This window comes from Castor canadensis, chromosome 13 (assembly GCF_047511655.1).
Source record: "Castor canadensis chromosome 13, mCasCan1.hap1v2, whole genome shotgun sequence".
NCBI lineage: Eukaryota > Metazoa > Chordata > Mammalia > Rodentia > Castoridae > Castor > Castor canadensis.
The window spans coordinates 125,346,179-125,373,082 of record NC_133398.1 but is presented as its reverse complement, the minus strand read 5'-3'; the positions used below and the strand labels follow the sequence as shown (position 1 = coordinate 125,373,082).

At 45.5% G+C, this 26,904-nt stretch overlaps 1 protein-coding gene across 20 annotated transcripts in view; it reads left to right on the top strand.

Annotated features, from left to right (window-relative positions):
- The window catches only part of Aopep (aminopeptidase O (putative)), a 293,876-nt gene that overhangs the window by 133,854 nt on the left and 133,118 nt on the right, over positions 1-26,904 (top strand). For all 20 annotated transcript variants that reach the window (XR_012440580.1, XR_012440575.1, XR_012440579.1 and 17 more), the window contains exon 6: positions 26,408-26,594. Coding sequence is in view for 14 of the 20 variants with exons in the window: in XM_074052594.1 (XP_073908695.1) it covers positions 26,408-26,594 (187 nt within the window). In the remaining 6 variants the exon portion in view is untranslated. The remainder of the gene's footprint in view (positions 1-26,407; positions 26,595-26,904) is intronic.

Here is a 26,904-nt window from a genome sequence, read left to right as displayed (position 1 = left end):
CTTCTATTTATTTTCTGAGATTGTTTTTTCCATTTTTAATAGAAAATTTGTAATTGATTGTTGAAACATTAAAATGACAGTGGGTGTTGGTGGGAATGTAACTTAGTACAACCACTATGGAAAACAGTATGGAGGCTCCTCAACAAACAAAAAATAGATCTGCCATGTGATCCAGCAACACCACTCCTAGGGATAAACCCGAAGGAACGTGAGTCAGGTTACAATAAATGCACCTACACACCCATGTTTATTGCAGCACTATTCTCAGTAGCCAAGCTACTGAAACAGCCAAGATGCCCCATTGCCAATGAATGGATTAAGAAAATGAATTTTATTCAACCATAAAGAAGAATGAAATTTTGTTTGTAGGCGAATGGATGCAATTGGAGGACATCATCTTTACCTGAAGTTAGTCAGGTTCATAAAGACAAAGGGCACATGTTTTTTCTCATATAAGAAATGCAGATACAAATGTAAGCATTACCATATATACACAGAAATATATACAGAACGTGGACCCAAAAGTAGGACTGGTAGAGGAGGGAAAGAAGAAAGGAATGACCGAGAATGACTAATAATTAAACCCATCACATCTGTGTGGGAATAAGACACAGCGGAACACGCTAAAAAGCAGTTGAACGATATGGATGGGGAAAGGGTGAGGAAGAATAGTGGAGGGATTAGACTGACTTAAGCACATATTTACAGTAAAATATCAAGACAAAACCACTGAGCAGTGAACAGAACTTAGTGAAGGACGGGAATGTGGACAGGTTGTGTTAGGGGAGGACACTGGTGAAGGGGAGGGTAAGGGAAGAGGGTAAAGGAGGTGAAGATGGCGGATGTGTTTTCTACATATGTGTGAACATGCAACACTTCACACATTTTAAGAAGTCATTTTAAGAAGGAGGGTGGAGTAGGAGGGGGAATAATGGAGGGGATGAACCAAATCGACGTATAACATATGTACACAGAGAAATGTTGGAACAAGTCCCCCTGTATTACCATCGTGTGTTAATAAAAATGTTAAAATAAAATAAGATGGCACTTGGGAAAATGGGGGTGTGGCTCAGTGATAGAGCACTTGCCTAGCATGTGTGAGACCCTAGGTTCAATAGTAGCACCACAGAAAAAAATGAATTTATGGATATGTAAATAAATATTGAAAGTAAAATGATAATTGGTTTAAAATTCTTTTGAGACATTTCCAACACTAATTCTTCTTGGAATTGGGCCCACTGGAGGCAAAATACTGATTCCTCCAAATATTTAAAAGTCAGTGACAAGCTGACTCAAATGCAGACTACAACAAAACCAAGCCAAAGTCCCCAGTTATACTACCAGCCTGGGAGACGAAGGGCTCACATTCCCTGGGATAAATACTATCTACTTACTCTCTACTTTTGTTATTCACAGACTGAAGGAAGGAGAGAGGGAGGGAGGGAAGCAAGGAGGGAAAGAGTTAGGAACATGTGGCCCAAAACCAAGAGAAAAATCACCCACTAGAAGTAGGCTTAAAGAACACAGATGCTGGAATTAGTAGACCAGGACTTTAAAATAACTATGTTAAAGACCATAATAGAAAAGAAAGACAGTGTGCATGAATAGGTAGGCAATATCAGAAGGCAAAAAAAGGAATTATAAGAACCAAATAGAAAGTCCAAAAATAAAAACCATCATAACTGACAAATTTATGTGGCTGGATAAATGATAGACTAGATCTAGCAGAAGGAAGGATCAATGAGCTTAAAGACAGTTCAGTGGAATTTGTGTGCAATAAACTCAAGCATGAAGCAAGGCAGTGGAATGCAAATGCTGAATGGAGCATACGAGAATTGTAAAGCATTTTGAGATTGCTGATGTGTGTGTAGTTGAACCCCAGAGGAAGAAGAGAGAGAACCAGAAACAAAATATTTGAAAAGATAATGGCCAAGCCTTCTTTTATAAAATTTATTAAAGAAATCGATCCATGACTGGGGCGAGGTTTAGAGGTAGAGTGCATGAGTAACATGCACGAGGACCTGGGTTCAGTCTCCAATACTGCCCCTCTCCCCCCCAAAAAAAAAAACCAGAAAACCCACAGATCTAGATACTCAGCAAACCCTAACAGGTTAACAAACTGTACTTAAGTATGTTAAATATGTCATGGCAAAATGCTGAGTACCGTGGATAAAGGAAAGGCTAGAGTGCATTCAGTGTGACAAGATTGAATGCCACACCCAGGGAGAACCTTAGAACTGATGGTGGACTTGGGGGTGATGGAAGGCACACACGGGTGGGGTTGCAGCATAATTCTTAGTAGTCAAAAACTGGACATGCTCAGTAACAGAAGAATGAATAAATTGCACCATTAGTACAGGGAACTTCTACTCAGCAATGAAAAGGAAAAGCCACTACTTAATGACACAACGGTATGGGTGAATCGCAAAACCATCGGTAATACAAAAGGCTGCATAGTGTATGATTGTTCCCAGGAGATTCCAGAGCAGGTGAGGCCAGTGTGCACTGGAGCTCAGCTCAAGGGGCATCTTCAGGGTGGGAGGGATTGGCTGGAACAAGGTGTGCAGGATGCTCTGGTGATGAGCGTTCTCTGTCTTGATATGACATTGGTTACTTGCATGTATTCAGTTGTCAAAGCCCATCACACCGTTCCCTTAAGACAGGTTCATTCTATTACCTCTAGAACTTAATTCCATCACAGAAATCTTCAAGTGTCTCTGGTGTCATAGGGTCCCGAGTTCCAGCCCCACTCCACCTTTTTCTGGCAATGACAACCTGGCTCAAGATGCTTTAGGTAATGGCGGGCCTGCCCTAAAGTGAGCAGTGGAAACCTACCTCCTGCTTCTTCCTCCCTTTCGCTTCCAGGCTGTGAGGCGGCAGCTTTGCTCTGCCACATGCTCCCCAGCATGATGACTTTCTCACCACTGACCCCACAGCCATAGGGCCAACCAACAACTGTGTGCCTTCCAAATAAACCTTTCTCTTTATAACTTTATTTATCTCAGGTATTTGTTATAGTAGCAGAAGACTAACTCAGGAGCGTGTGATATGGGTAGAAAATGAACCCAAACAGTTTGCTTCCAGGGCAGTTCTGCTGCTGGTTCTAATAAATGTCTCTGAATAGTTCTGCAAGTGGCATGGAGAATTAATTGTGATTGATTGACTAATTGATTGAGCCGACACAGAGACATAGTAGGCAGTTGATCCTGTAGTATTGTATTGTACAGTAGGAAGATTAAGCTGTTAGTGCTGGGATAGACTGGGTCACATGGAAACCGGCTAGTTAGGAAAACATTAGAGCGTCCTGAGGAGGGGTAAGTGAGCCTCAGCAGGGTGGTGACGATGGAAATAGAGAAGAATGGATTCCAGGTGGTGAATAGGTAGACTATGCTGACCTGACAACTGATTGAATGTGGAAGTGGAGGGGCAGGAGGAGACTGAGGACACTGGGGAGGGTGGCAGGATCAATGGTATGGTCGGATGCCACAAAGAGGAGTGGGTTGCAGGGAGCCAGTATATGAGCATGGGTAAGCTGAATGCGAGGAATCAGCACTGCACCCCCAGAAGTGACTGCCTGATGTGTAGCTGGTAGCTGAGAACTGCCTGAGACAAGTGGGCCCAGAGGGGGCAAGTTCCAGAGACAGATGTTAGTGACAGCTGGCATTCTCTGAGTGAGTGGGTCAGCAGGTAAAGTAAGAGTTAAGGGTGGCCTTTACGGGATGGCCAATTTGGAGAGTGGAGGAGGAAAACCTTGGGGGAGGATGGCTGCTGAAGTGTGCTAGACCACTTACTGTTTTCTTTCAGTCACCTTTCTTTCATGGACTCAGAGGTGACCAAACTATTGCACCTCTTAAGCCTTGAAAGGTTTCTATAGTGTGTCCTACAGAAAACTAAGCCCTAGGCTGGAGGCATGGCTCAAACCCTAGCACCACCAAAATGAATGGGTGAATGAACGAACAGAACAAACAAATGAGAGAACAGGCCCAGGGATTTGAAATGACAAAGCTAAGGTCATAAGCCCATGGAGTGAAATTGCAATGTCCAAGGCTATCTTCTCTGAACTCTGGTGTTCACGTGCTTACTGAACACTCTGTGGGTACATTATAGGACAGAAGGGAATGTAAAATCCTCAAGTTGATGGTAAAGTTTTACATAAGGGAAGACCCTTATGTTGCATGGCAAACTGTCTTAGTCCGTGAGGATCACAAGAGGAGAGGAAGGGAGTGTCAGTGAATGTAGTAGCCTGATCTCGTAAGTGAGTGGAGACTCGAGCCTGAAATTGATATAAAATGAGCTGAGAAGAGAGGAAATGTGGGTTGGTTATCATGTGGGTTCTTAATGTCCTCTGTCAATTCCTATTGTAGCTTTCTTAATGGTTCATTTTGCCACAAATTCCCATGAAGGAAAGACTATCCAGAGCTAGTCAGCCTCAGAGAATAAATGCACTGAATATAGTCAGCTTCATCCATTTCCCAGTCAGTATCTGTTTGCTGAATGACAGCTACTCGCCCTGTGCAGGAGCAGGTGTTAGGAGTGCACACGAACAAGACAGGTGTCCTGCTTTAAGAAAACCCACAACCGTACCCTGTCTTAGAAGAAAAATGTAAAGTGTATCATCACCTGCTCACTAAAATGCCAATCACTTCCTCAGGAGTAAAACTATGACTCTCACCACAATGCAATGAAATAGTAATAGTGAATAATGAAAAGAGGAGCCATTTACTGCTTCTCCCCTCCCTCCCTGCAAAAAAAACCCTCTTTCTTAACTTAACCCAAGCTTCAGAATACCTAGAAAATACCACAAATGATAACATCCCATACCTCAAATCTATGGGCTGTTACTGAAATTGCTTTTGATGAAGACTTCATGGCCCAAGATCACCAATTAAGAGGTTAGAAAATAAGCAAACAAAAGCAACCTGAACAATGCAAAAGAGAAGTAACTCAAAGCTGACATGAACTCATCAAAAAGTTTGAAAAAGATAAAAAGATCACATTGGGTAATTAAAGGGAAGAAGGAAGAAGTCACCAGGCAGATTAGAAGTGAAAAGTGGGACAGAGACAGATGCAGAGGAAGTAAAAAGAATCATAAACAGTACTTGGTGAACTTTTCAGCAAATCATGTTCACAGTCTGGCTAGAGTAAATGACTCTGTAAGAACACATGACTCACCAAAACTTGATACCAGAAGAACTGTTACTGAAAACCTAAATAAATAGTAGTCAGGGAAGAAAGACAGAATTTCATGAAAAAGTTCTCCCTGGCATTTTTAAATCTGCCAAGCAGGCATCTCAAATCAATGAAGAGAAGATGGATTGATCAGTAAATATTGCAGCAGCCAATCAGCAATTTGGAAATGTAGCTGCATGCCACATTTCTTTCACCAAAATAAACTCCACATCAAATATTGAGTGCTCCTTTTTTTAAAAACCAAGTATGAGGGCTGGTGAGGTTGGGGACATGGCTTAAGTGGTAGAGCACCTGCCTCCCACCAAACTACAGTGGAAAGCAAATAAATTTACATTCTTGATATTCTTATATTCTTTGCAGTCAGACAGTAAAATTCAAAAGTATAAAGACAGATAATGATAAAAATTAAGCTTCTTTATTGAACAAAGCAATATAAATAAGGCCAAAAGAAATAAAACAAATGGGGAGGGGGGGAGTTGTACTCACAACACCTGACAGAAAATGGGCTAACTTCCTTATTTTACCAAGTGTTCTAACAAATCCTTTTTAAAAATATCTTCCTCAAAAATGAAAGTATGATTAACTCAATAGAAAAATAGGCAAATGAAACTGCTGTTCTTTTTTATTTCTTTTTGTGGAATGAGAACCTGATGTATATTCTTTGAGGTTAATTTGGCAATATTTGTAAAGATTCCAAGCACATTCTCTCTCTGATTTAACACTCCCACTGCTAGGAATTTCACCTGAGTGAAGGTGGGTAATCAGGCAAAAATGTTTACTTCAGCATTGTTGTTTAAAAAAAAAAAACCAACAAAACCGTAGCTCTAGAAACCATCTAAGTGTCAATCATGCATTAGTCCACATAGGCCTGAAAGTGGTTTCTGGAAGTAAGCTTTTAACGGTGCTTACCTGGGAGAAGGATGACCCTAAGTAGAGCGCTGATGGGAAGACAATTTTCCCTTCCTAACACTGAGACCTTTTTACTGTCTAAGTGTTATCTTACTGACTATTAAAATTATGACCACAAGAAATAGGAACCAAGTATAAACAGCCTCTTCAGTAAGCATTACAAAAGTTTTAACCTACATTGTTTGAGTCCTAACTACCACCTCTGTAATCAGAATTAATACATTTAATTAGCTTTAGCCCAAAGCAGAGGCTTGATGCGTTCGTTAATCTGTGTTTTCCTTTTGTTCAAAAAATATAGATTCAGTTGAACTTTTTGAAACACTGAACATAGTTCATGGATTCCTGCAGGCTTGGGGGACTGAAGGGGTGAAGGGAACCCAGGATAGGAACCTCTATGAAGAGCACTGGGTGGGGCGTCAAGGGGTAACTGCTTCCTCTACTGCTGACTGCCAAGGATGATGAGCTGTGGACTTCAGAAGTGCTTCATTCTCTGTGAGCCTGGGACTGTTGGGTAGAGGAAAAGGTGGCAAATTCTGTGGTTTACGAGCATTCTTAGTCCTTAAATTCTTAATGACAATGAAGCAATAGTGATGGCCACAGCAGTCTGTTTATGTAAGCATTATTCTTCAATTGTACTTCCAAAGACCAGAGCACTACCAGCCCAGGTCCTGATGATGTCTTGCCGAGGTGGTGTTCACCCTTGTGGCGGGGGTTTCAGAGCAGCAGTGTTTTCTGATTGTCTCTGAGCCTTCTGGATATCCCCTTGCCTTCGGCTGTCAGGACAAGCCCTTGTGTTGCCATGTCTCCTTCCCTCTTTACCTCTGCTTCTGCCATGTACACATGGCAAAGTGTTGGATGCCATGCCAGTAGATTCCAGGCACCCTGGAGGACTCTTTGAAACTGTACAATACTAAAAACTCTTTGATGAGTTTTTCTGGACAAGTCTGCATTGTAATGACTTTCAGTTTTCCCCCTACGTGAAGAGGCTGGAGTGGGTAGATAACCCATGTCATCTACACTGGGTTTTTGCATGCACCTTGTACTCACCTTTGAGTTCCGGAGCTGACTTTAAAGAAAATTGCATCTGACTCACAGGCATCTGACATTCCCAGGCCCAAATTTTAGACCTCGTTCAACTCTTTTCCTGCACTAACTCACACCTGGATCAGCCCACTCTCTCTACATGGCAAAACTGACCACCCCACATTCCCTCATGGTCTTCCATGTCCAATTTGTGCAAAATCGAGTCAATAGAATGGAGCAGCAGTTCAGTAAGAGCTGAGGTGGGGCACATGTCCAAACAATTAAGCAGAATGTGTGCTCCACTCTTGATGAGCAGAAAGTAACAAGCCCATGATCTCTGACTCATGTGGAGTTGACATGTTTATGGCACCTTCCAGCTCTTAATGGAGAATGACAGAAAAGAGAGTGTTCCAGTGTGCTCAAATGAAAAAACAGCCACTTGTTTTCTCTGTGACCCCGTCCCCCTTGACACCTTTTTTCATTGTGGCAATCTGAATAACCTAACCTAGTAGGTACAGCCAATGTTTAAATAGGGGACATGCCCTGAGTCCCCTCCCCCTTGCCCAGGGTCCCACACGTGCTCAGCGTTCATCTGACAGTTGTTAAATGTAGAATTTATCTCCCAAGTATGGGGTTCACCGTGGAGTTCTCGTGGCTTCCCTGCTTCTCAGTGTTCTAGAAACCTCTTGCTAGCCTCAGAGTGGTCAGGGGAGAAAACCCCCCTTGCCCAGGGTCCCACACGTGCTCAGCGTTCATCTGACAGTTGTTAAATGTAGAATTTATCTCCCAAGTATGGGGTTCACCGTGGAGTTCTCGTGGCTTCCCTGCTTCTCAGTGTTCTAGAAACCTCTTGCTAGCCTCAGAGTGGTCAGGGGAGGAAAGAACTTGCTTCTTCAACCATGCTCACTTAAAGTGCATATACCGTTAATGTAGAAAGTGCTAAGGAAATATTTGGATGTACCTGTGAACTGGCTGGGCATCCTGTGCGCATTCAGATTCTGGTTCAGCAGCTCTGGGTGGGGCAGCGATGCTCCATTTACAGTAGGCGCCCAGGAGATAGCAGGGTCCTGCTCCAGCCCACACTGTGAGCATAAAGAACTTCTAATTGACTTGTGTGTGCTGGTAATGACTGCATTTGAACTGGGAAGTCTCCCAATGAGGATGTTAGTGAGCATTTTTTGCATACACATAATGTCAGGGGTGAGGAAGGGTTGATAGGTTTCAGTGTGAATGATGTTTAAGAGGTGAGAAAGGAAACTCAAAGCTTGGCTGCATCTTGCTTTATGTGCTGTGCCCAGCTCAGCACATGGGTCCAGAGTGGGGGAAGGGGATGGGGCAGCTACAGAAGAAACACAGGTTGGGGGAGGCGCTGCGTGGTGTCTCCCCCAACACCCCAGCCCCATTGAGGACTGGAAGCATAGGAAGGTATTGCATCAGAAGAAGGCATTGTGGACATTGTGGTCAACTGTGTGGCAGTTGACCATTAGAACTGCATCCAAGATGTCAGCAGGAGTGACGTCTCTGTGTTTGTCTACATTTGGGACACAATTTAGGTATGCGCGCGCACATGTGTAATTTGAAAGAAGAAACGTCAAAGCTCTTCGTATCTTTCCTTGATAGCTTTTTCATTTCTGCTCCCTTGGAGTACCTCTGCTTGTTTATTTCTGTTTGAAAGACTGACAGGACAGAAAATCCAGTGATGGGGGAAACTGGCATCAAATGGCAGAAGGTAGCATCATCACCGTCTCTTTGTGGTAATTCAGTTAGTTGAGGTTACAACTAGATAAATTTCTAAAAACATTATTCCAACACCTGTGACTGTGCACTTTAGTATTCAGTGTCACCTTCCTATGGGCCACAGTGCTGAGCTTCCGTGTGTCTTCAATTGAGCTGCCCTCAGCCCACCTAAATTAATTTCTCCAAGAGGAAAGGAGGTGAAATCAAATGATCTGAAAGAAGTCTGACCAAAGCATCCACACATCGAAAGCTATGGAAAACCCTTTGTATACATGGCACCAAAAATCCTTAGAGCTTCTTTGTAAGTGGTTATGATTTTTCATTTCAGACATAGGAAACTGAGGCCCAGAGTGGTAAATAACTTGACCTAAAGTCACACAGTTATAATGGACTTGAGTAAGGATTTGAACTCAAGTCTGTTTGGTCCCAAAGCCTGTATTTCATACCTTTAAATTTTTCATTTTGCAGTTGGGGAATAATTCAGTGGTAGAGAGGTTTCCTTGCATGCTTGAGGCCCTGGGTTTGATCTCCAGCACAAAACAAACAAACACATAAACACACAAAATCCCTAACTTTGCTCTTATGGATTAAGTTCTTAGAGCTTCTCTCAGATGTCAGTTTTGTATTTCCGGTTTCTTTTCTTATCCATCTGAAATCTGTATATTTGGGTTACACCAAGAACTCTTTATTAGAGATAGGTATCTTTCTAGAATTTCTAGTAGTTTGGAAGGATCACAGCCTGCGTGCACTGGCGTCATAGCATGCATTTCAGCTGCACTATTAGCATTCTAGCTCAGGGGAGTTCCTTGTTCCAGTTCATCATTGTAATACAGTCCTGTTTAATATTGCATGATCTATGGGTTGCCATAAACTTGGTACAAATTGGAATACTGATATAACATGAAACGAAGCGCCTTGTCTGAATGTTGCTTTTGTTTTGCATTTAACAAATTAGTATGTTGACATTTGTCACTGATGGATTTCATTATTTGCTGAAAGGGTTGCAGGGGGGTTGACAGCATGAATGGTTTGTCCTGCAGACTTTTGAGAATTGATAAAAGCATCTTTGTTCTTTGTACAAAAGCACAACAGACACCTTATTGATGGGCACATTAAAAGGGACGGCTTGTATCGATGCAACATAAAGTAAACCAACAAAATGATTTTGAGTTGCTGTTTGTGCTTTTGTATGATTTATTTCTCTTACCCTTTTTTCCTGATTAAAGAATGCATCTCGTTCATCTCAGTAACGAGCTGAAGAACAATCAGTGATCTTTTGGTAAATTTAAAATAAGGGTTTCTTTGTACTCCACACATCTATTGTTCAAGACAGGTGATTTTAAAACATTATAAACTCAATTGTTGTATGGGAAATGCGTTAAAAACTGTTCCACATCTTCAGATCACAGAGAGGTGAGGTGAACCTGTAGGTTAGGAAAGTTGTGCATTGAGAAGAAAAACTTTATTTTAGTCAAACAGTCAAATGCATGTTCTCCTGGCATTTCTTTTATGTTATTACATTTAGAGGGATAGCCTTGTCATTCAGATGTCCCCTGCCTCTACATGTCCTTTTCAGAAAGCTGCTCACTTCTCACTTTTTCCCAAACCCTATTAAAACCTACCATAAAATATACTTACTGTGGATCTCTCTCTCTCTCTCTCACATATGCACACACACACACACACACACACACACACACACACACAACTTCCAGTGAAAGCCATGAGAGAAAGCTACAAATAGTGAAATCTATCAGTGATTAGATAATAACAGCCATCACTAACAACTGCCAGCGTTCACACTAAAGCAGCCAGACTGAGGAGCCATCCATCATCCCTGTCATTTCTGCAGGGAGAGGAGACAGACAGGGGTGCTGCCCAGGGCAGAGGTGAGCAGGAGAGAATGAATGCACTGGGATGCAGACCTGAACGTGACCTGGAGTTTCTACCATGAGTGCGAGGAACTGACACGGAGAAAGCAGGTGATCACTGAATGGGAAGTCAAGACTTTTCTGCTTATGAAAACCCCTAGCCAAACCATGATCTCCGTGAGGACCCTGCCCATGCCTCTCCTCTCTGTCTCATATCCCAAGCTGAAATGTATTTGGCCCTCAGTACATATCTGCCAAATGAACAAGTGGTTCAGCATCGCTCTCTGCATCTGCATCCTGTTTGACCAACTCCATCTTGGCCTTAGAGTTCTTCTTCCTGAATGCAGTACCTCTGTGAGCCGTGCACACAGTGGAGCTGGGCTCTGCCTGTTAGCTAGCTTGCTGGTCCAAACCAGTCCTCTCCTCTTCTAAACCTCTGTTTTCTCACTCAAAGGGGGAAAAGGCCCACAACACTCACAAAGCTGTTTGGTTTGAGTACAGAGAGAGAAAAGATGGCTGCGAAGAGCCTTTAGGAGTTCTAAGGGTATCCCTACTCACCTTGTTCATGAAAGGACTTTCCTTTGGGAGGTCACAGATGGAAAGTTACTTCCTGAGAGAAACACAGTTCTGTGAATGACATCACAGGATTTAAAAACCCAGGCATCATTATTTTCTTAGAGACTCAGGTGTGCAGCCAGGTGTAGAAGTGCCCTCACTAGGGCCTCAGGGTCCTTTTCACAGAGAAGAAAACCAAAGAACTGAGGATCCAGTGGTTGGTCCTCAGTACAGGTGTAGATTGTGTTGGTCAGCAAGAAAAAGATATTCTGCTATTCAGGTTGCTTTCTGTGAGAAGAGGTATGAGAGGGAAGTGCTGCCTGGTTTTGTGTTCCTTACATATGCTCCTGCACGCACATGTGTGTGCACACACATACATACACACACACAGGCCTCCCCAGTGGAAGTGTTTGCCAAGCAAGATGGCTCCCTGGGCCATCTGCACGTGGGGAGGCATCTCCCTGCAGCGTTGCCAGATTCTGTGGAAGTCACCCCTCTGCAGACTGAGGAACAGGCAGCTGACTTTGTGAAGACAGCATGGTAGAGACAGTGGGTGCCCTGAAAGTCTGGGGGTGGTGGCTTTGTCCCCAGTGTGCTCTGAGCCTTGGTCTCCTTATTTGTTCTTTGCGGGTGGAGGCTACACTAGAGACTTCCACGTGCCTTTCTGCCTCTTAAGATTCCTTGAGCTGCAGGTTTCCTCCTTTCCAACTTAGGGAAATCCCCCCCGCCCTTTCCTGCCAGGGGAAGTATAAGACACCAGGCTGTCTCTGAAGACTGCCAAGGTGACTGTTTGCTAATGGAAAGCCAGCTTCCTTCCCAGGTTGCTTAACATAGGAGCTTGTGGAAAACAGAGAAGCCCAGTGTTTCCCAGCTTTTTTGAAGTCATTTGTCTGTGGGTGGGTTCCCGTTCACCACTGTGTCTCCAACCACACTGAATTTTATTGCATAGATTTAAAAAACACATCTGGGTGTGGCAGGCCACCTAAAGATGGTTAGCAAAGGAGCCCTGCAGCTAATTTGTGGCAGGGAAAGCTTTGGTCCAGCCTTGGACCACACCAGGATAATGTCCTGCTGGGTGTATTTGCCATCCTCCTCTCTAGGGCCCCTGCTGATGAAAGCAGAATGTTCACCTTACACTGTCTTGTGTGTGTGTGTGTGTGTTGAGGGTGTGTGTGTGAAGAATCAATTCTGAACGAGGACTTAAAATCAATTATCAATCAGAGAGGGTGTTAGAGGTGGGGAAGAGGACAGGGAGCTGACAATTTGTGGTGTGCCAGGTACTGGGGTGGGTGCTAACTTTCATCTTTAACTCAGCCGTAAACTTACCATCCACAAAAGTGTCAAGCTGATAGTTTTGAGGTCACTGATAGCCCATGGCTTATTAAGAAGTCAGTAGCCAAGGAAAGGGAGAAGAGGGAAAGCAGACTGGCCATAACCTCCAGCAAATTAAATGCCTCATCGATACAAAGCGCAAAAGCCTCCTTATGTGATGTACATTGGAAATGTGTTTGTTAAAACACACACTTTGCCCCTTTGGTGTTTTCAGATGCCAGCGCTCAGCTGAGTGACTGCAAATCTACTTGCTACTGCAAAGCTGCTGGCGCAGCTGCTAATGTCAGGCTGGTACTTTCCTTTCTCAGTTTAAAATCATTTTGCCATCTCTCCTGCTAAGTTTTTAGGTGATTAGTCTTAAAAAAGGCGCAATATGTGGTAAATTCTGGGAACTGAACTTGGTCGCCAAAATAAGCAAAATTCTCCATGACACTATGGAATAAAAACACACGCCCGGTCTGGTCCTGCCTGCTCCCAGGCTCCTGTCGCTCAGAACACGAGCAGCGTTCACTTGGTGAGGCTCGTGTGTGACTCAGGTCTGTTCTCAGAAGAACTGAGGTAATGGCTATTAATATTTTATTTCATACATTATAGTGTTTGCAAAAGCAAACACGCTGTAGTTAAGGTTACTCACGTTGACGTTCCAGTATGAAACCAGTTCTTTATGCCAAGCTTTTCTCCCACAGATGCATTCAACCCAAAGGTGAATTTTCAGAGCCTTGAAATAAGTGAATGAAAGAACAGCAGAAAGAAAAGTAGTGGAAAGCAATTATGTAAAGCATTATAGTTTTAGAACTGTGGAAAATTTGACATATTTTGTTCTTAGAAAATACCATGGAGTGTTTTCCTTTTCTTGTTTATTGTAACTTCTCTCCCACATGAAACCAGTGAGCCATAGTAATTAAAAAATAAAATAAAAAAGAAAGATGTGGTTGAAATTTTCCAGAAGGGTAACCCTTGTCAGCAGAAAAAAAAAAGGCCAGGTCTAACCAAAGTCGCCATCTTAGTAATTAGTGCTGTGGCACTGCGTGAGGTCCATCTCAGGAGCGGACTCTGATGTGGCTAAAGAGGGTGTCATCTCCGGCTTCCAGCTGTGAGACAGTTGCCAGTTTCAGGCAAAGGGTGCTGGGTGGCTGTGATGTGATTGGATTTTGTCAATATGGTTTTGAATAAAATATTTTGCAGACTTAGAACTGAGGCGAATTACTGTGACACACAGGTAGCCCCACCCCACGGTAGGAGCAACACTAGCTCACTGGGTCTTCATTTTCTCATGTGAAAGTGGGGAGGAGTTGGGCCTCTGGAGGTCCTGCCTCAGGTGCCAAGGGACTCCAGAACCCATCCCATGCCTCCCCAGCCTCTGTGCTAACTTGTCTCTGTCCCCAGCCATCTCCTGCTTTGTGTGACACCAGATTTCCATAGATCCCCACATCACTGAACCAGGTTTACTCTTCTTCCCCTGGACTAGTTTTCCTCCCCTTATAGCACTCCCCACTGTCTTGCCTTTCCTCCTCACCTCGTCCTCCATCAAAACCGCAGCCCGTGCTAGTTAATCTCTAAACACTTATGTTACCCATCTTCATCTGAGTGGCAAAGTGGCTTTGAAACTGTGGTGTTCTACCTTGCCTGGGCCCTTTGCTCCAGTGCAAAAGGACCAGGCACCTGCAGCCCACTGGCATACCAAAAAGGGATACTGTACAATGGGTCTCCTGGCTTCTTGGCCGTGATGTTCCCCTCCTGATCTCTGGCTTTCAGGTTCAGGGTTGGAGCTCCAGTGGCCTTGCAGAGGGCAGAACATCCTCTTCAGGGCCTGTCAGTCTCCCTCAAGGTTTAGGCTGTGCCTCCTCCCTATAATTAGCATTGGGAACTAGCCTTTGACCTAAGCATGTGCTTTCAACCTAAGGCTTTACACTGGACAGGCCACGGACAGAAGGGGCACTGGCCTAGGGTCCAGCTCTTTCTGAGAATAGGAGAGCGTCATTCCCTGGGCCTTGTCCTCTGCTTTGACTCGGCAAGACAGCAGCATCTCTAAGTCTCTGGTGCTGGAGGAGCATGGAGGTTGCCTCCAGTCTTGTGGCCGTTCTGCCATTTCTGCAGAGAAGAGACTTGGGGGACGAGAGCGGGCTCCTGGGATGTGCCGTGTGAAATGGTCACATCCCAGCAATTTCATATTGTTCAGCCTAAATGTTAAAAAGGCAGGGGACAGTTAGGGCCTTGTCTTGATGTCGTGTTTACTTAGTAAGCATGTTGATTCTTTGTCACATATTATGTCACACAAGATGAGTAGTCTCACAGAAAAGAGCACTGTGGTGGATATTGTTCTCACTGCTGGTGTTTGCGCTTTCATTGTGGTGACTACTCCTTGAGGTCACTTTAGGGACAACCACTTCGGTAGGAGGACCCTAAACCGTCACCTGGAGCCACCCCTGCCCTCCCTTCCCCTTCAGTGATTAAAAGTGAGCTCCTCTCTACCTCCCCCACATTCTTGTCCTCCCTGTTTTGAAATGGGACATCCCTGGCCAATGTGGTTAGTTTCAGAGTAAGAGATACTGGGTGATCACTGGGGTCAGGTAGTGTAGCTGTCACCGTTTCATTTATGAAATGTCATGGCAAGAAAAAAAAGCCATAGGAAAGTTTTAAAACTGAAAAAAAAAGAAAAAGAAAGTGATTTGGTAATAAAAAGTGTGGGATTCCTTGCCGAGTAGCATTTACTTCCATGCTATCACCACCGCCCCCAGAGTTCTCAAAGCAGCCGCTGGCTCCGTGTCGCAGCTCAATGATGTCATTGCGGTCGTAACGTAATTTTCCAGCAGGCCAGGATGGAAAAGGAGTGTATTATTGTGGCACGTTTTTCACTGTGTCTGCAAGAGGTGAAACAGACAAGGCGATGTGACAGCATCGGCTCTGTTTTTACAGGTGCAGCTGAAGGATACAAGGTACCTTTCACCTGTAATAGCAGTGTAACTCTGGCAAAAGAAAATTGAAAAGACTGATCAAGTTTTCTCAAGATATTTAATATGAAATTAGTATTGGGACTTGAAGGACCACCTCTGTCCTATTGATAGGACTCTGAAGTAGTCTTCACCCCAGTTGCTCCATGGAGAAGATGGAAACCTCCCTGTGTGTGTGTGCATGTTCAAGTTCAAAAAAGTTCAAGTGCATTGAATGTTCACAAACTGAACACGGCTTTATAACTAGCACCCTCACTAGTGCCCACACCATGAGCAGCACCCCTCAAGCCAACACACACACCTGACACGCACGTGTGCACACACACCCCAACATGAGTGTCAGACCTATGTACGGCCCACAGACCTGTAAGGTCATGTATTTGGGTTGTCTTCAGCCTGTGAGTTTGGTGATTTGTCACAGCAGCCACAGGAAGAGTACTGTGGTGCAGCTAGTAAGCAGGAGAGCCAGGCTCTGTCACCAGTGCCTCAGTTCTTAGCATCACCTTGATGCCCAGTGCTGCCTTGAGCCTTCCTGGGTCTTGGTCTTCTGCAGAGAGTGAGGAGGTAAGTTGAAAACCCAAATGTCCGTCAGCAGCAGGCTAAGCTAGGAAATAGGTAGACTGTTTTTGAGGTGCCTTCTCCTGTCCGTTCTCCAGGTTCCATGTTCAGAATACCTCCTGCCTTGAGAATATGCTTGCTTTGTAACCCAGCCTGGGTTTGAATGTGTGACCTCTCTCTCCCCCACCTCAGCCTCCTGAGTGCTGGGATTACAGGCATGTACCACCATGCCCAGCCTTGAATCTTCTTATTCTAAGAGCTGACTCTACTATTCACTTAAAAGTGAATGACTATTTCTTATGAGGGAGAAAGCTGCACTACACTCAGGTGGCGTGCCCAGTCCTGGGGATCCAATTTCTTCTCCAATCTCCAATGTAGAATTGGAGAACATCAAAGATGGTCCTTTCCATGCTGCTTTACCATTGGAAATAAGCCAACCATGAAAACCAGCTATGGGCTTCATAGGGCAGTTTTACTTTCCTGATAAAAGCAGTCCATGTCGCTGACAGCACCCACATGTTTTTTCGTTGATGAGCCCCAAAATGATGCTTGGAGCCCAAGTAGCCAGCTTATGACCACAGTGTGGTGAATACAAGGACAAAAGGGAGCCTGGTAAGGACAAAGAGAGGGAAGACAGAAAGACCTAGTGCCCTGACAGCATGGGTGGGTCACTGCATCCTCCAGAGTCACCGGCTCCTCCAGAGTCACCTTTGCTGTGTGTGCCAGCCTCTGTCATGTTGTCTGTTATTTGCAGCTGAATGCATTCCAGGCGGACATGGGTGCCTTTCAGATCACAGGAAGGCAGCCACTCAGGAATGGGGACGTGGGCAGAGAGTGTTACTTAGAAGGAAAGGAATTCCTGTGATCCTCGCCCACACTTTTGCCACGGTGAACACATCCAAGGGATGAGGAATCCAGGGAGCTGGCCAGAGAAGTGGCGTTAGCCGTGGGTGCCAGTGAACCCAGTGCCTCCCTTTGGGAGCAAAGGAGGTGCAGGGCTTCTAAATAATGAGGTTAAGACCAGGAGGCCGTGCACAACAAGGCCTTTTGTTTATTTTTCTTTCTGGTGAGGCTTGTTATCTTCCAAAGGGAAGTGTTCAGCTGAATACCTCTGAGAATGACCAGCTGTCCAGACTCTCCAGGACCACCCTGGAAAATACGAGGCATACGTATTGTCCCTCAGTCTCTGCAGGCGTGCTGCATTAGTCTGTCTGTGGAGTCACCGCCTGAGACTAGGAGGCATGGCTTTTGTTCTTACAAGCCAGGTGCTCTCTTACCCTAGTGGCACTTCTTGATGCAGGTGAGTGCTTTCAGAAATTAGAGATTTGTAAACGGCCATAAGAAGGTCTCTGAGCAGATGAAGGTAAGTTCAGCGGCTAAATCCTTCAAACAAGGTGCTGGTATACATTACCCGGTAGCTAAATGCTCCTTTCCAGCCAAGGGTGAGCAAGCAGCGAATTTATTCATTTAATTCATGCGTTTTTTTTCCTTTCCATTTACACTTTAAACAAACATGTCAGTTGTTTGCTTGGTTGACATACTCTGCCTTCATTATAAGCCATTAGTGTATAGTAGTAACTGAAGCTGTGTTTGGATCTCAAAATAGAATAACCTAACTCATTCTGCCTCTAGTAATATGGAAGCTGTAGCAACTGACCTGATCTGGGCTCAGATTTGTACCTCCCTCTCCATGAAGCAAGTTCGCTAAGTCATTTTATGGCATAGATAAGGATGATGGTAGAATTTTTTATAAAAACTAACTGACCTGGGCTTACACATGTAATCCTAGCTACTCAGGAGGCAGAGATCAGGAGGATCAGGCTTTGAAGCCAGTCTGGGGAACTAGTTTGTGAGACCCTGTCTTGAAAAAACCCTCCACAACAAGGGCTGATGGAGTGGCTCAAGGTGGAGGCCCTAAGTTAAATTCTCAGTACTGCCAAAAAAAAAAAAAAAAAAATCACTAACTGAGATGTTAAATCCAAATGCCTACAGGATACAAACTAGGAACGGGTAGGATGTTTGCTAAGAAACACTTGCTCTCCTCTGTCTACTTCTGATGAATGCGTGGGTCTAAGGAATACTTTACTTTCTCAGTTTCTTTAAACTCATTTTTAACTGAGAAATAAAAGCATAGAAATTGTACACACTGACGTAGTAGCCTGTGATGTCTCTATACACAAATGTTATGTAGTGTTCAAGTCAGGTTAAACATTCACATTTCTCTGAATTTTGCTCAAAGAAGAGACAGCACACAATGTGGAACCAGCCATGGCAAGGAGACAGGAGGGCACTCAGTGGCAGGGACCACAGTACTCTGGGGAGCCCAAGCCCCCTTCTTAAGCCCCAGCTGTTAGTACAGCCACGCCTTTCAAATTTTCAACTTAATTTGTAAGTCTGAGTTTCTAGGTAAAATACTCCACTCAAACACTTTTGGCAATGGATGTTTGTAAAAGGTAGTGCTATGCACCTAGCACACGTTGCCCTGTAGCTCTCAGTATCACCTGGGAACTTGGGGGAACTCAGGTTCTCAGGCCTGTCAGGTTCTGGAGCGAGGACTAACCATCTGTTGTAAAAAGCCCTCTAGGTAGGGTTGCCAGGATGGGCAAATATTGCCTGGAACACACACTAAATAAAATTATTTGTTATTTATCTGAAATTAAAACGTTAGTAAGTGTCCTGGTTTTTACCCAGCAGCCATACCTCCAGGACTCTGACATACACAGGTATTGCTTTAGAACAGTGTGCAGCTGAGACTGGCAGCTGTGTTTGTGTCAGTTTGGACACTTCCTAACTATGGAATCTTAGACAAGTGGCGTAAGTGCTGTGTGCTGATTAACTTGTCATGTGGAAATGAAGGAGCTCATGAGCATGAAGGGTCAGGTCAGTGTGTCACCTGGGAGGGAGGAAGCAATGTCCAGGTGTTTATTGGCATTTAAAATTTTTCTTCACCATCCTCTTTGTCACTGTTGTCACCCACCCATGGAGGACTGCTTGGAGTCTTCCTTCATTCTCTTTTCCTGGATTCCATGCTGGGTAGTTATAGAGCTATCGCTAGTGCCCACTCCCCACAGTACTTCTGGTGCTTGTTTCCACCTAAAGTAACTTCTAGCTTTTGCCTGCAAGCTGACGGTGACTGTTGGGCAGGGAACACGTGGGAGAAACTGCCTTTCGCATCAACACTGCTTCCAGAACTCTCTTGAGCCTACAATGCCTCTGTTGCATTTAGGCCTATTGCTGTTCTGACTGGCCTTTCTGCCCTGTGTGAGCCTCCGCCAGTCCCCACAGAGAACGTGAACACACTTCTGACTGCGCCTTGGGCCTTCAGAGTCCCAGAGTGCCCAGCGAGAGCTTAATACTTGCTCTCAGTTGTGGGAAGAACTGATGGCCCTCTTATCAATTAAATGGCTGAGTGCTGTTTAGGAAATCCCCACAGCCTCCTTTCCTAGACAAGGAACCTGGGAAGGCTTGATTTGTGGCTCCAAGGAGTTTATTTCAAAGGAGACCAGTGACAACACTGTTCTTGTTGAGGGTGGCTGCAAGCTGTCCATATGTGTCCCTTCCAGAGCACTGTTCCGAGCTCCTGCATGGCTGCTGATGACAGGCTCTCCTACATGCAGTGAAGACTAACCTGCTGAGATAATATGGTTCTCAATCGCACCATTTTATTGCTGTTCTGGGAATGAAGCAAAATGCATTATTTTATTAAATAAAGATTTTCCCTGTATCACAGAGGAGGTTAATTTTATTAGCTCCTTTTATGGGAACAAACATCCTCACCCCTGGTTGTGGAGGACATGGTGGGGACAGTGAAGCAGTGAGTGAGTGGAGAGAATCCCATTCTGGCATCCATGTGCCTGCCCCCAGGAGGGCTGCCAACATGTTTTAATTGATAATTGCTTCTTTGCCAGGAGAGTCACCCTTCCTGCAGAAAATGTACAGCTTGCAGTCCGTACGTGATTTGGAGATGATTCAAAAGACGCATTCAGCACAGTCCCACCTGTTCATATAGGGCGGGCATGCATGTGTCCAAGATGTACAAAGCGCAGAGTTAGTGCCTTTTTAGTTCAGTAACTACGATTTTTTTTAAAAAAGATATTTCTCTTATCTGTGAGAATCCAGACACTCTTTAGGCAGAGCATGTTATTTAAGATTCAGAGGGGAAAGGAGTCCAAATTGAGTTGGAAAATTCAATCAAATACTGATTTTTCCTCTGATTCTTTAGCGTTAAAACGTGAAACACTCACATTTAACTTCGTTGACCTTCTCAGATGAGCATAGCCACCAGCTACCACCTCTGCGCCTACCCAAGGCAGGGCAGCCCCAGGGAGGTGTAACCAACTCCCTGGAAAGCTGCCCGCTCAGTTAGCATGCAGAGCTGAAGTCTAGGCCATGGGCCCTCGTGTGTTGCTCAGCAGTGGAGAAGTGAGGCGTCAGTCTCTGCCATCCCCTCTTTGTGGCCTGCAGAGCTGCCACTAGGCCTAAGGTGGTCTCTGTGTCTTGTAGAGTCAAGTAGTACTGTTGATTTTCATGCTAGCAGTAGGCCAGCACCAACACTAAGGCTAACCCCTTTCCCTTCCTCACTGGGAGAGCACTGTCTTTTCGCTGTTGCCATCTGTGCTCTGCTTTGTAGCCTTTCCCTGTCCCACAAGCACCCACCTGGAATCGGATCTAGGCAGTGGTCACTTAGCCCTCCCTGTTAACTTGCTTCTCCTAAGTTAAGTTTAGGAGTTGAGCTGGGGACTACAAACTTGGAGCTCCTTAAGAACCATTGTGTACCTGCCACTGTTGTCATCTGCTTCCTTCCTGCTGCTCTCTGCCTCCCGAGGTTGTTAATTCCACTTCCCTGGTCTCCAGTTCTGGCTTCTTTGCCTTGTTATCCTCTTCCTCAACTTGTTCCTTCCTTCTTTTTGTTGTCTGTCTACTTCTCTCACCTGCTTCTTCCCTTTGTTGTCTACTTGTTCATCTTACTGTTTCATTTTTCCCTCTACATCTCTCCTTGCCAGCCTCATTCTTTTTTATCTACCTCCTGCGTTTCATTGTGTGCTTCTTCATTCCTCTGCCTCCTTCTCCCATGTGTTGTCTATGTCTGCATTTGTTTCCCTGTCTCTTTTGGCATGGTCCTCATTACCCAGCACCCTCCTCTTGGTACTGTCTTAGCTTCTGTAGCCCATTGAGTTTGTGACCTGCTTTAAGCCACCTCTGCTTGAAAAGAATATCGGACTTTAGTTAAAATAGGTGGCAGACGGGCCAAGAGAGGCCAACTGGTGTGCCACCGTTCCAGGGCCTCCTGGAGTCCTAGAGCAGGGCCTGACCGAACACTCTGGCACCTGTTTGTCTAAAGCATCCCCTTAAGGTGGCCCACTACGGTGAATTTAAGCTCTTTAGGCAGTGTGCTTCCCCGTTCTGTCATCTTCCTTCTCTTTCCCTGCCCTCCTTGCCAGGAAGAGGCAGAAGTATTACTGATCAAAAGGCCTGGAACCTCTTGCCAGTCTAGCTGTGATGTAGACTTCAGGAGGAGAGGCATGGCTGGTGGCTTCCCTTTGGTGGGCTATATAGGCGGAGGTTCTGGGAGATCAGTGATCATTGCACCAGAGGGCCTAGTTGATACAGAGGAGTAGGAGCATAGAATTCACAGGTCTAAACCCAGTGAGTGAGCAGAGCCAGTCAGAGGGAGGCTTCAGTCAGGACTGCATGAGTTCAAAGGCCATCTCTATTCCTTGCCAGCTGTGTGACCTTGGACTAGTAATATTACCTCTCTGTGCCTCACTTTCATGGTCAGTAAACTGGAATAGTAAATCTGTCTCCTGAGTTTTTGGGGTAGAGCATTTTTCCCCAAATCTGTATCGCCTTAAACTTTGCTCAGATGTAGTAAGTTTTCTGCCAAATTTTTAGAGCTAATGCTCACTTTAGGTAACTGAAAGTCCCCTCGCTCAAAAGGTTATCATCCTTTTAAGCCTTCCATTTGAAGCTTACCATATGTGGCTACTGTAGGACACCAGATGAGGACAGTGGAAGATGGTTCTTCTCCACTGAGCAGTCTAAGAGCTGGAGGGGAGTGGGGTTCAGCCAGGTAATCTGGGCCACTGCTTTGCCTATGAGACCAGCATCCCCTACATTAGACTTCAGCCAGGAAAGCGGGACTACAGGATGACTTTATTTCAGAGTGGAAGGAGCAGGACCTGGTTTGTAGGTGAGCTGGAAGAGTGCAGGCCTATGGAGGAAAGAGAACACAGGTTACCAGCACTCGCCTGTCTTTCCAGATTCCTGACCACTATGAGTGTATACTTCCCTTGTCCAAAGGATATCAGCAACTAATCAAGTCACAACAAGCAAAGGTTGTTTTCCATGTGATTCTGAGGCCCTTGAACTATCCAACTGGACGCTGGCAGGAAGGAACTGGCTTCGCTCTGTGTTGGTTTTTTTCTTCCTTCTTTCCATCCTAGGATAGTGGGCTCCATAGGCCGTTGAAATTGTGAAAAATGTTAAACGCACAAGAGGTTCAAGCTTGGTAAATACATTCCTATGACATAGCCTCTCGAGGATGTGAGGTAATACATTTGCTCCCCACAAGGGACCTGCTCCACTGTAATGGGAGGAGGGGCCTGAGGCAGGTCCCTGGCCCCAGTCCTCAGAGCCACCTTGCAATCTGCCCTGACTTGTGGCTGTGGCTTCCATCCAGAGCTGCCAAGGGCTGCAACACTCCCTGAGCAGTGAGATGGGCCACGCTGGCCAGGTCTCCCTGGAAAAAGCAGAAATAAATCAAACACCAGCTCCTACTTAAGATCTGATGAAATTCTCCATTTCCGCACCAAATTGAATTCCTCCCGAAGGACTGGAGCCGCTCCTGGGAGTAATGAAGGCGCTTCTTCCTCCTCTGCTACAGCATGTTTTAAATTAACGGGCCTAGCATTCTGGGCTGGCTGGGTAGGCAGCATTGAGGAACAGTCTTGAGAAAGAGTGTTCAGGCCAGACATGACAACCGTCCAGTAAGCTTGGCCTCTGGGGGAGGAGGCAGCCTCCACCACGCCATGCTGGTGGTCTCTAGGGGAAAAGATACCAGCATTGGCCTGCTATGGCTCCACACCACCCCTGGCTTGCTCACCCCCTCCTCCTCCCCCAACTCCCTTTCCTCCCTCAGGTAGCAAAGAGACGCCTCCCATGAGACTGGCTTGTCACTTTCCTGCCCATCCCTCATTTGGGAACAGCAGTAAACTCGGCGGATTTCTAGGATGAAGATTATTGAAGTGATAGTCTTCTGTCCTGTGTAATGATGGTGAATCTACAATCTGGCACTTGTGGAGGAGCTGACAGACTCTTTCACGGGGTAAGACAGAAACCCCTGTGGGCCCATCAGAATGAAGACTGATGGCATGGAGGCATGAGTCAGATTGTGAGAGTGCAGGAATGTGGGAGCCTCTTCTGTCAGGGTTAAGGTAGGAGTAGAATATTCTCAGCCTTCATCCTGTTGTGAAGGTGGACAAGAGGCAAAGTATCCATCGATGAAGGAATAGTTAACGTCACCCCTTGAGGTGAACTGAAGAACACCCTGTGCTTTTCTTCATTTGCTGTTGAAGAAAAGCAGTTAGAAACATAAATGATTTAAAAATCTACTTGTCTTGAGAAATTCTGACATTTAGGGTCAAAAAGAGAGAAGGAACTTCTCCTGGAAAGACTATTCAGCTGGCCCTTTTGTGTCGGAATTTTGTTAACACCTGTCAGAAAGGTTATCACAGCCTCACTCCATGCTTCTAATTTGGCTTTTTTTTTTTTTTTTTTTTTTATTGAGAGAGGGAAAGAAGACTTGTTCTTTACAGGGAAATAGCCACCGAGTGACCCGGTATATATAGCCCAACCTAGAGGACAGACTGGACAGCTAGAGGCTTCAGAGTCTGAATCCCAGCTGGAAAATGGCTTCCCTGATAATGGGCTGGTTTCTATCCAGTGAAATAGAAATGTTCCTTCCCATTCGGTTGGAGGATGTTCAAGCTTCTGTCTTTCTCAGAGAGCAGTAGGAAGTACGTGTAGTTGGGATTTTAGAAAGGACTGAGGTGAGAAGTGGGGACTTAGGTAGGACTGCTGCCATGCTTCCAGAGTGCAGAAGGCAGGGGAGGAGCTGGCAGAGGACACAGGGACTGTGCAAGGGGAAAAGTCAAGGGCAGGAAGGTGACCTGCTGCCCCACACTGCCTTCCTGCAGCCCTTCTGGTGCTCACAGACTTATGTTTGCCTACATGGGCCTTGGCCAGGCTTCCACACTGGGACAAGGACAAAGCAGTGGCAGGTCTAGCCGGGATTTCAATCATCCTCTTGCCTGAGGAGGGTCAGCTGTCCAGTCTCTAGGCTGTGTGCTTGGCCTTTGCCCTCTGGCCAGTGAACCCTTCTGAGGCAGGCTCCTCTTTGAGCCTGTTTATAAGGCCTGAAGTTACTTCTGTTTTGTTTTAGCCAAAAGGGTGAACTGCTGCCAGCAGTACGTCTGGAATGTTATTTACTTGGACATTTCTGTGGCTTTTCTTGTAGCACTGCACATGCCAGAGCCAGGGCTCATTTACTTGAAAATGCCAGTTTCCACACTTTGTCTTCTCAGTCGCCACTTTCTCAGTAAGAGGAGGTTGGCTCTGGTGCCTCTGTTCCCTCCCTCCCTCCCTCCCTCCCTTCTTCCTTTCCTTCCCCCTCCCCTTCCTTCCTTCTCCCTCTCTCTCTCCCTCCTCTCTCCCTTCCTCCTTTCCTCCTTCCTTCCTTTCTTTCCTTCTTCCTTCTTTTCCTTCCTTCTTTCCACATTTCCTTTTCTTCCTCCCTCTTCCCTCTGTCCTTCCTTCATTTTCCCTTCCTCTCTCCTTCCTTCCTTCCTTCCTTCCTTCCTTCCTTCCTTCCTTCCTTCCTTCCTTCATAACTCCCTTCTTTCCCTCCTTCCTCCCTCTCTCCTTCCTCCCTTCTCTTCTTCCTCCCCCCCCACTCCCTTCTTTATGTTTTTTTGAGTTAGTTAGTGTTCTGCACAGCCATAGGTGCCTGTTACATCACACTCCTTTGTCCTCAATGCTTCAACTCTACTTAATTTCTGGAGTTTCTGGTGGACTCTGGAGAGCCTGGCCGATGCTTTTTCATCTGCACTCCTGCCCTGTTATTATTTCACATGAAAGCTGTCTATTTTGGCAGACCTGACTGCCACAGTGGCAGTTGAGCTCTGGAGCTGAATGGTGATGGTTGTGCAAGGAAGATGTAGGTGGGTTTTCTCTAATGGTGGCCGTGGGCGTGGACAAAAGATCTGTAAGCAGCCTTGGCTTGTGCAGAGCTGACGTGATGGCAAACAAATGGCTTTCCAAAGAAGGAACTAGTGTGTACAGTTCCTTCATTTGGATGGTTTCACAACTGGTTTTCAGTTGGTGGAGGAGAGATTTTCTTTTAAGACAAACTCTTCATTAGGAAAACTGTAAACAAGTCCTGGATCGATGCTGAAGGTGGAAACACAGGAACTATTCTATCTCCCTCCTCTGCCTTCAGCCCCCCTCTTCCTGTTTCATCTCTGCAATTTTAATCATGGTATTTGGGGCTTTAAAACAAGGTATGGAAAATGAGATTAGATAAATCTCCCCATCTGGTGCCAGCCCTGGGGCTGTTTGCACACCTGGGTGGGTTAACTCCCGCCTTCTCTCTTCATAATTTTGTTATATCATGTGAATCTGTAAGCTCCCAGATTCCACTGAAAATCTTTGTTTCCCAGAGACTCGACCCATGTCCGGGTCCCTTGGAAACCTCTCCCAGCTGTGGCACCTGTTAGATTGTTAACTCCACGCCAATCCCAGTGTGAAATGGGAAATTTTTGGTTCCATTCTTCTTAGCTTTCCTGTCCTTCTGCATGACTTCTCAATTCGCCTGTAAGCTGCCGGGATTTTTGGCTGAAGGGTCTTCTTTGATCACTCTCCTGACAGCATGGACTTCACATTCTCACACCTGCCCTTTTTTTACAGTCCAGGTCTCAGAGTAAACGCTTCCATTGCCTTGTAATTTTTTCAGTATAAAACTGTGGTGCAGGTTACTTATTACAGGTAATAGCCGCTTGATGACGGAGACAACTGCTGGCAGGAACGGCAACCTGAACCGCTGCCAGAAACATAAACTGCCACTTCATTTAGGTCTAAAAGCATCTCAGGTGCGAGTCTATCGGTCATGATCTAGCCTGCACAAGATAATAACAGACTCACTGGGCTGAGGAAGCCGCCCTGTGGGGCAGCCTCCAGGACAGGCTCTAACAGGACTCCATGTGTTTTCTCTCCCATTATCCACAGCCCACACATCATCTTCCTCTCCCAGAGCACCTTGACAGGCTGGAGCCTCTGTGGGACCCGCCTCTGCCATGAAATCGCTCACTCCTGGTTTGGCCTGGCCATCGGGGCGCGTGACTGGACAGAGGAATGGCTTAGCGAAGGGTTTGCCACTCACCTAGAAGACATTATCTGGGCTGAAGCACAGCAGGTGGGTTGAAAAAAACACTAAGTGTTTCCCTACCCAGATTCTAGTTCTACTTCCAGTTGTTCATTCATTCAACAGATCCGTGCTGAGTGTGCTAGGCTCCATTTTTCCTGGGTAGATAGCTGCATAAACAAGAGAGGGAAACCTGCTCCCTGCAGGTCTGCAGTCAAGAGACAGGAGAGAGAATGGATGAACAAGTGGGCGGTGGTGAAGAGCACTGTGAAGAAAGATGGGCCCACAGAGGGGGAAGCTCCTTTGGAAGTGAGTCAGCGAAGGCCTCTGGTGAGGACACATTTGAGCAGAGATGAACACT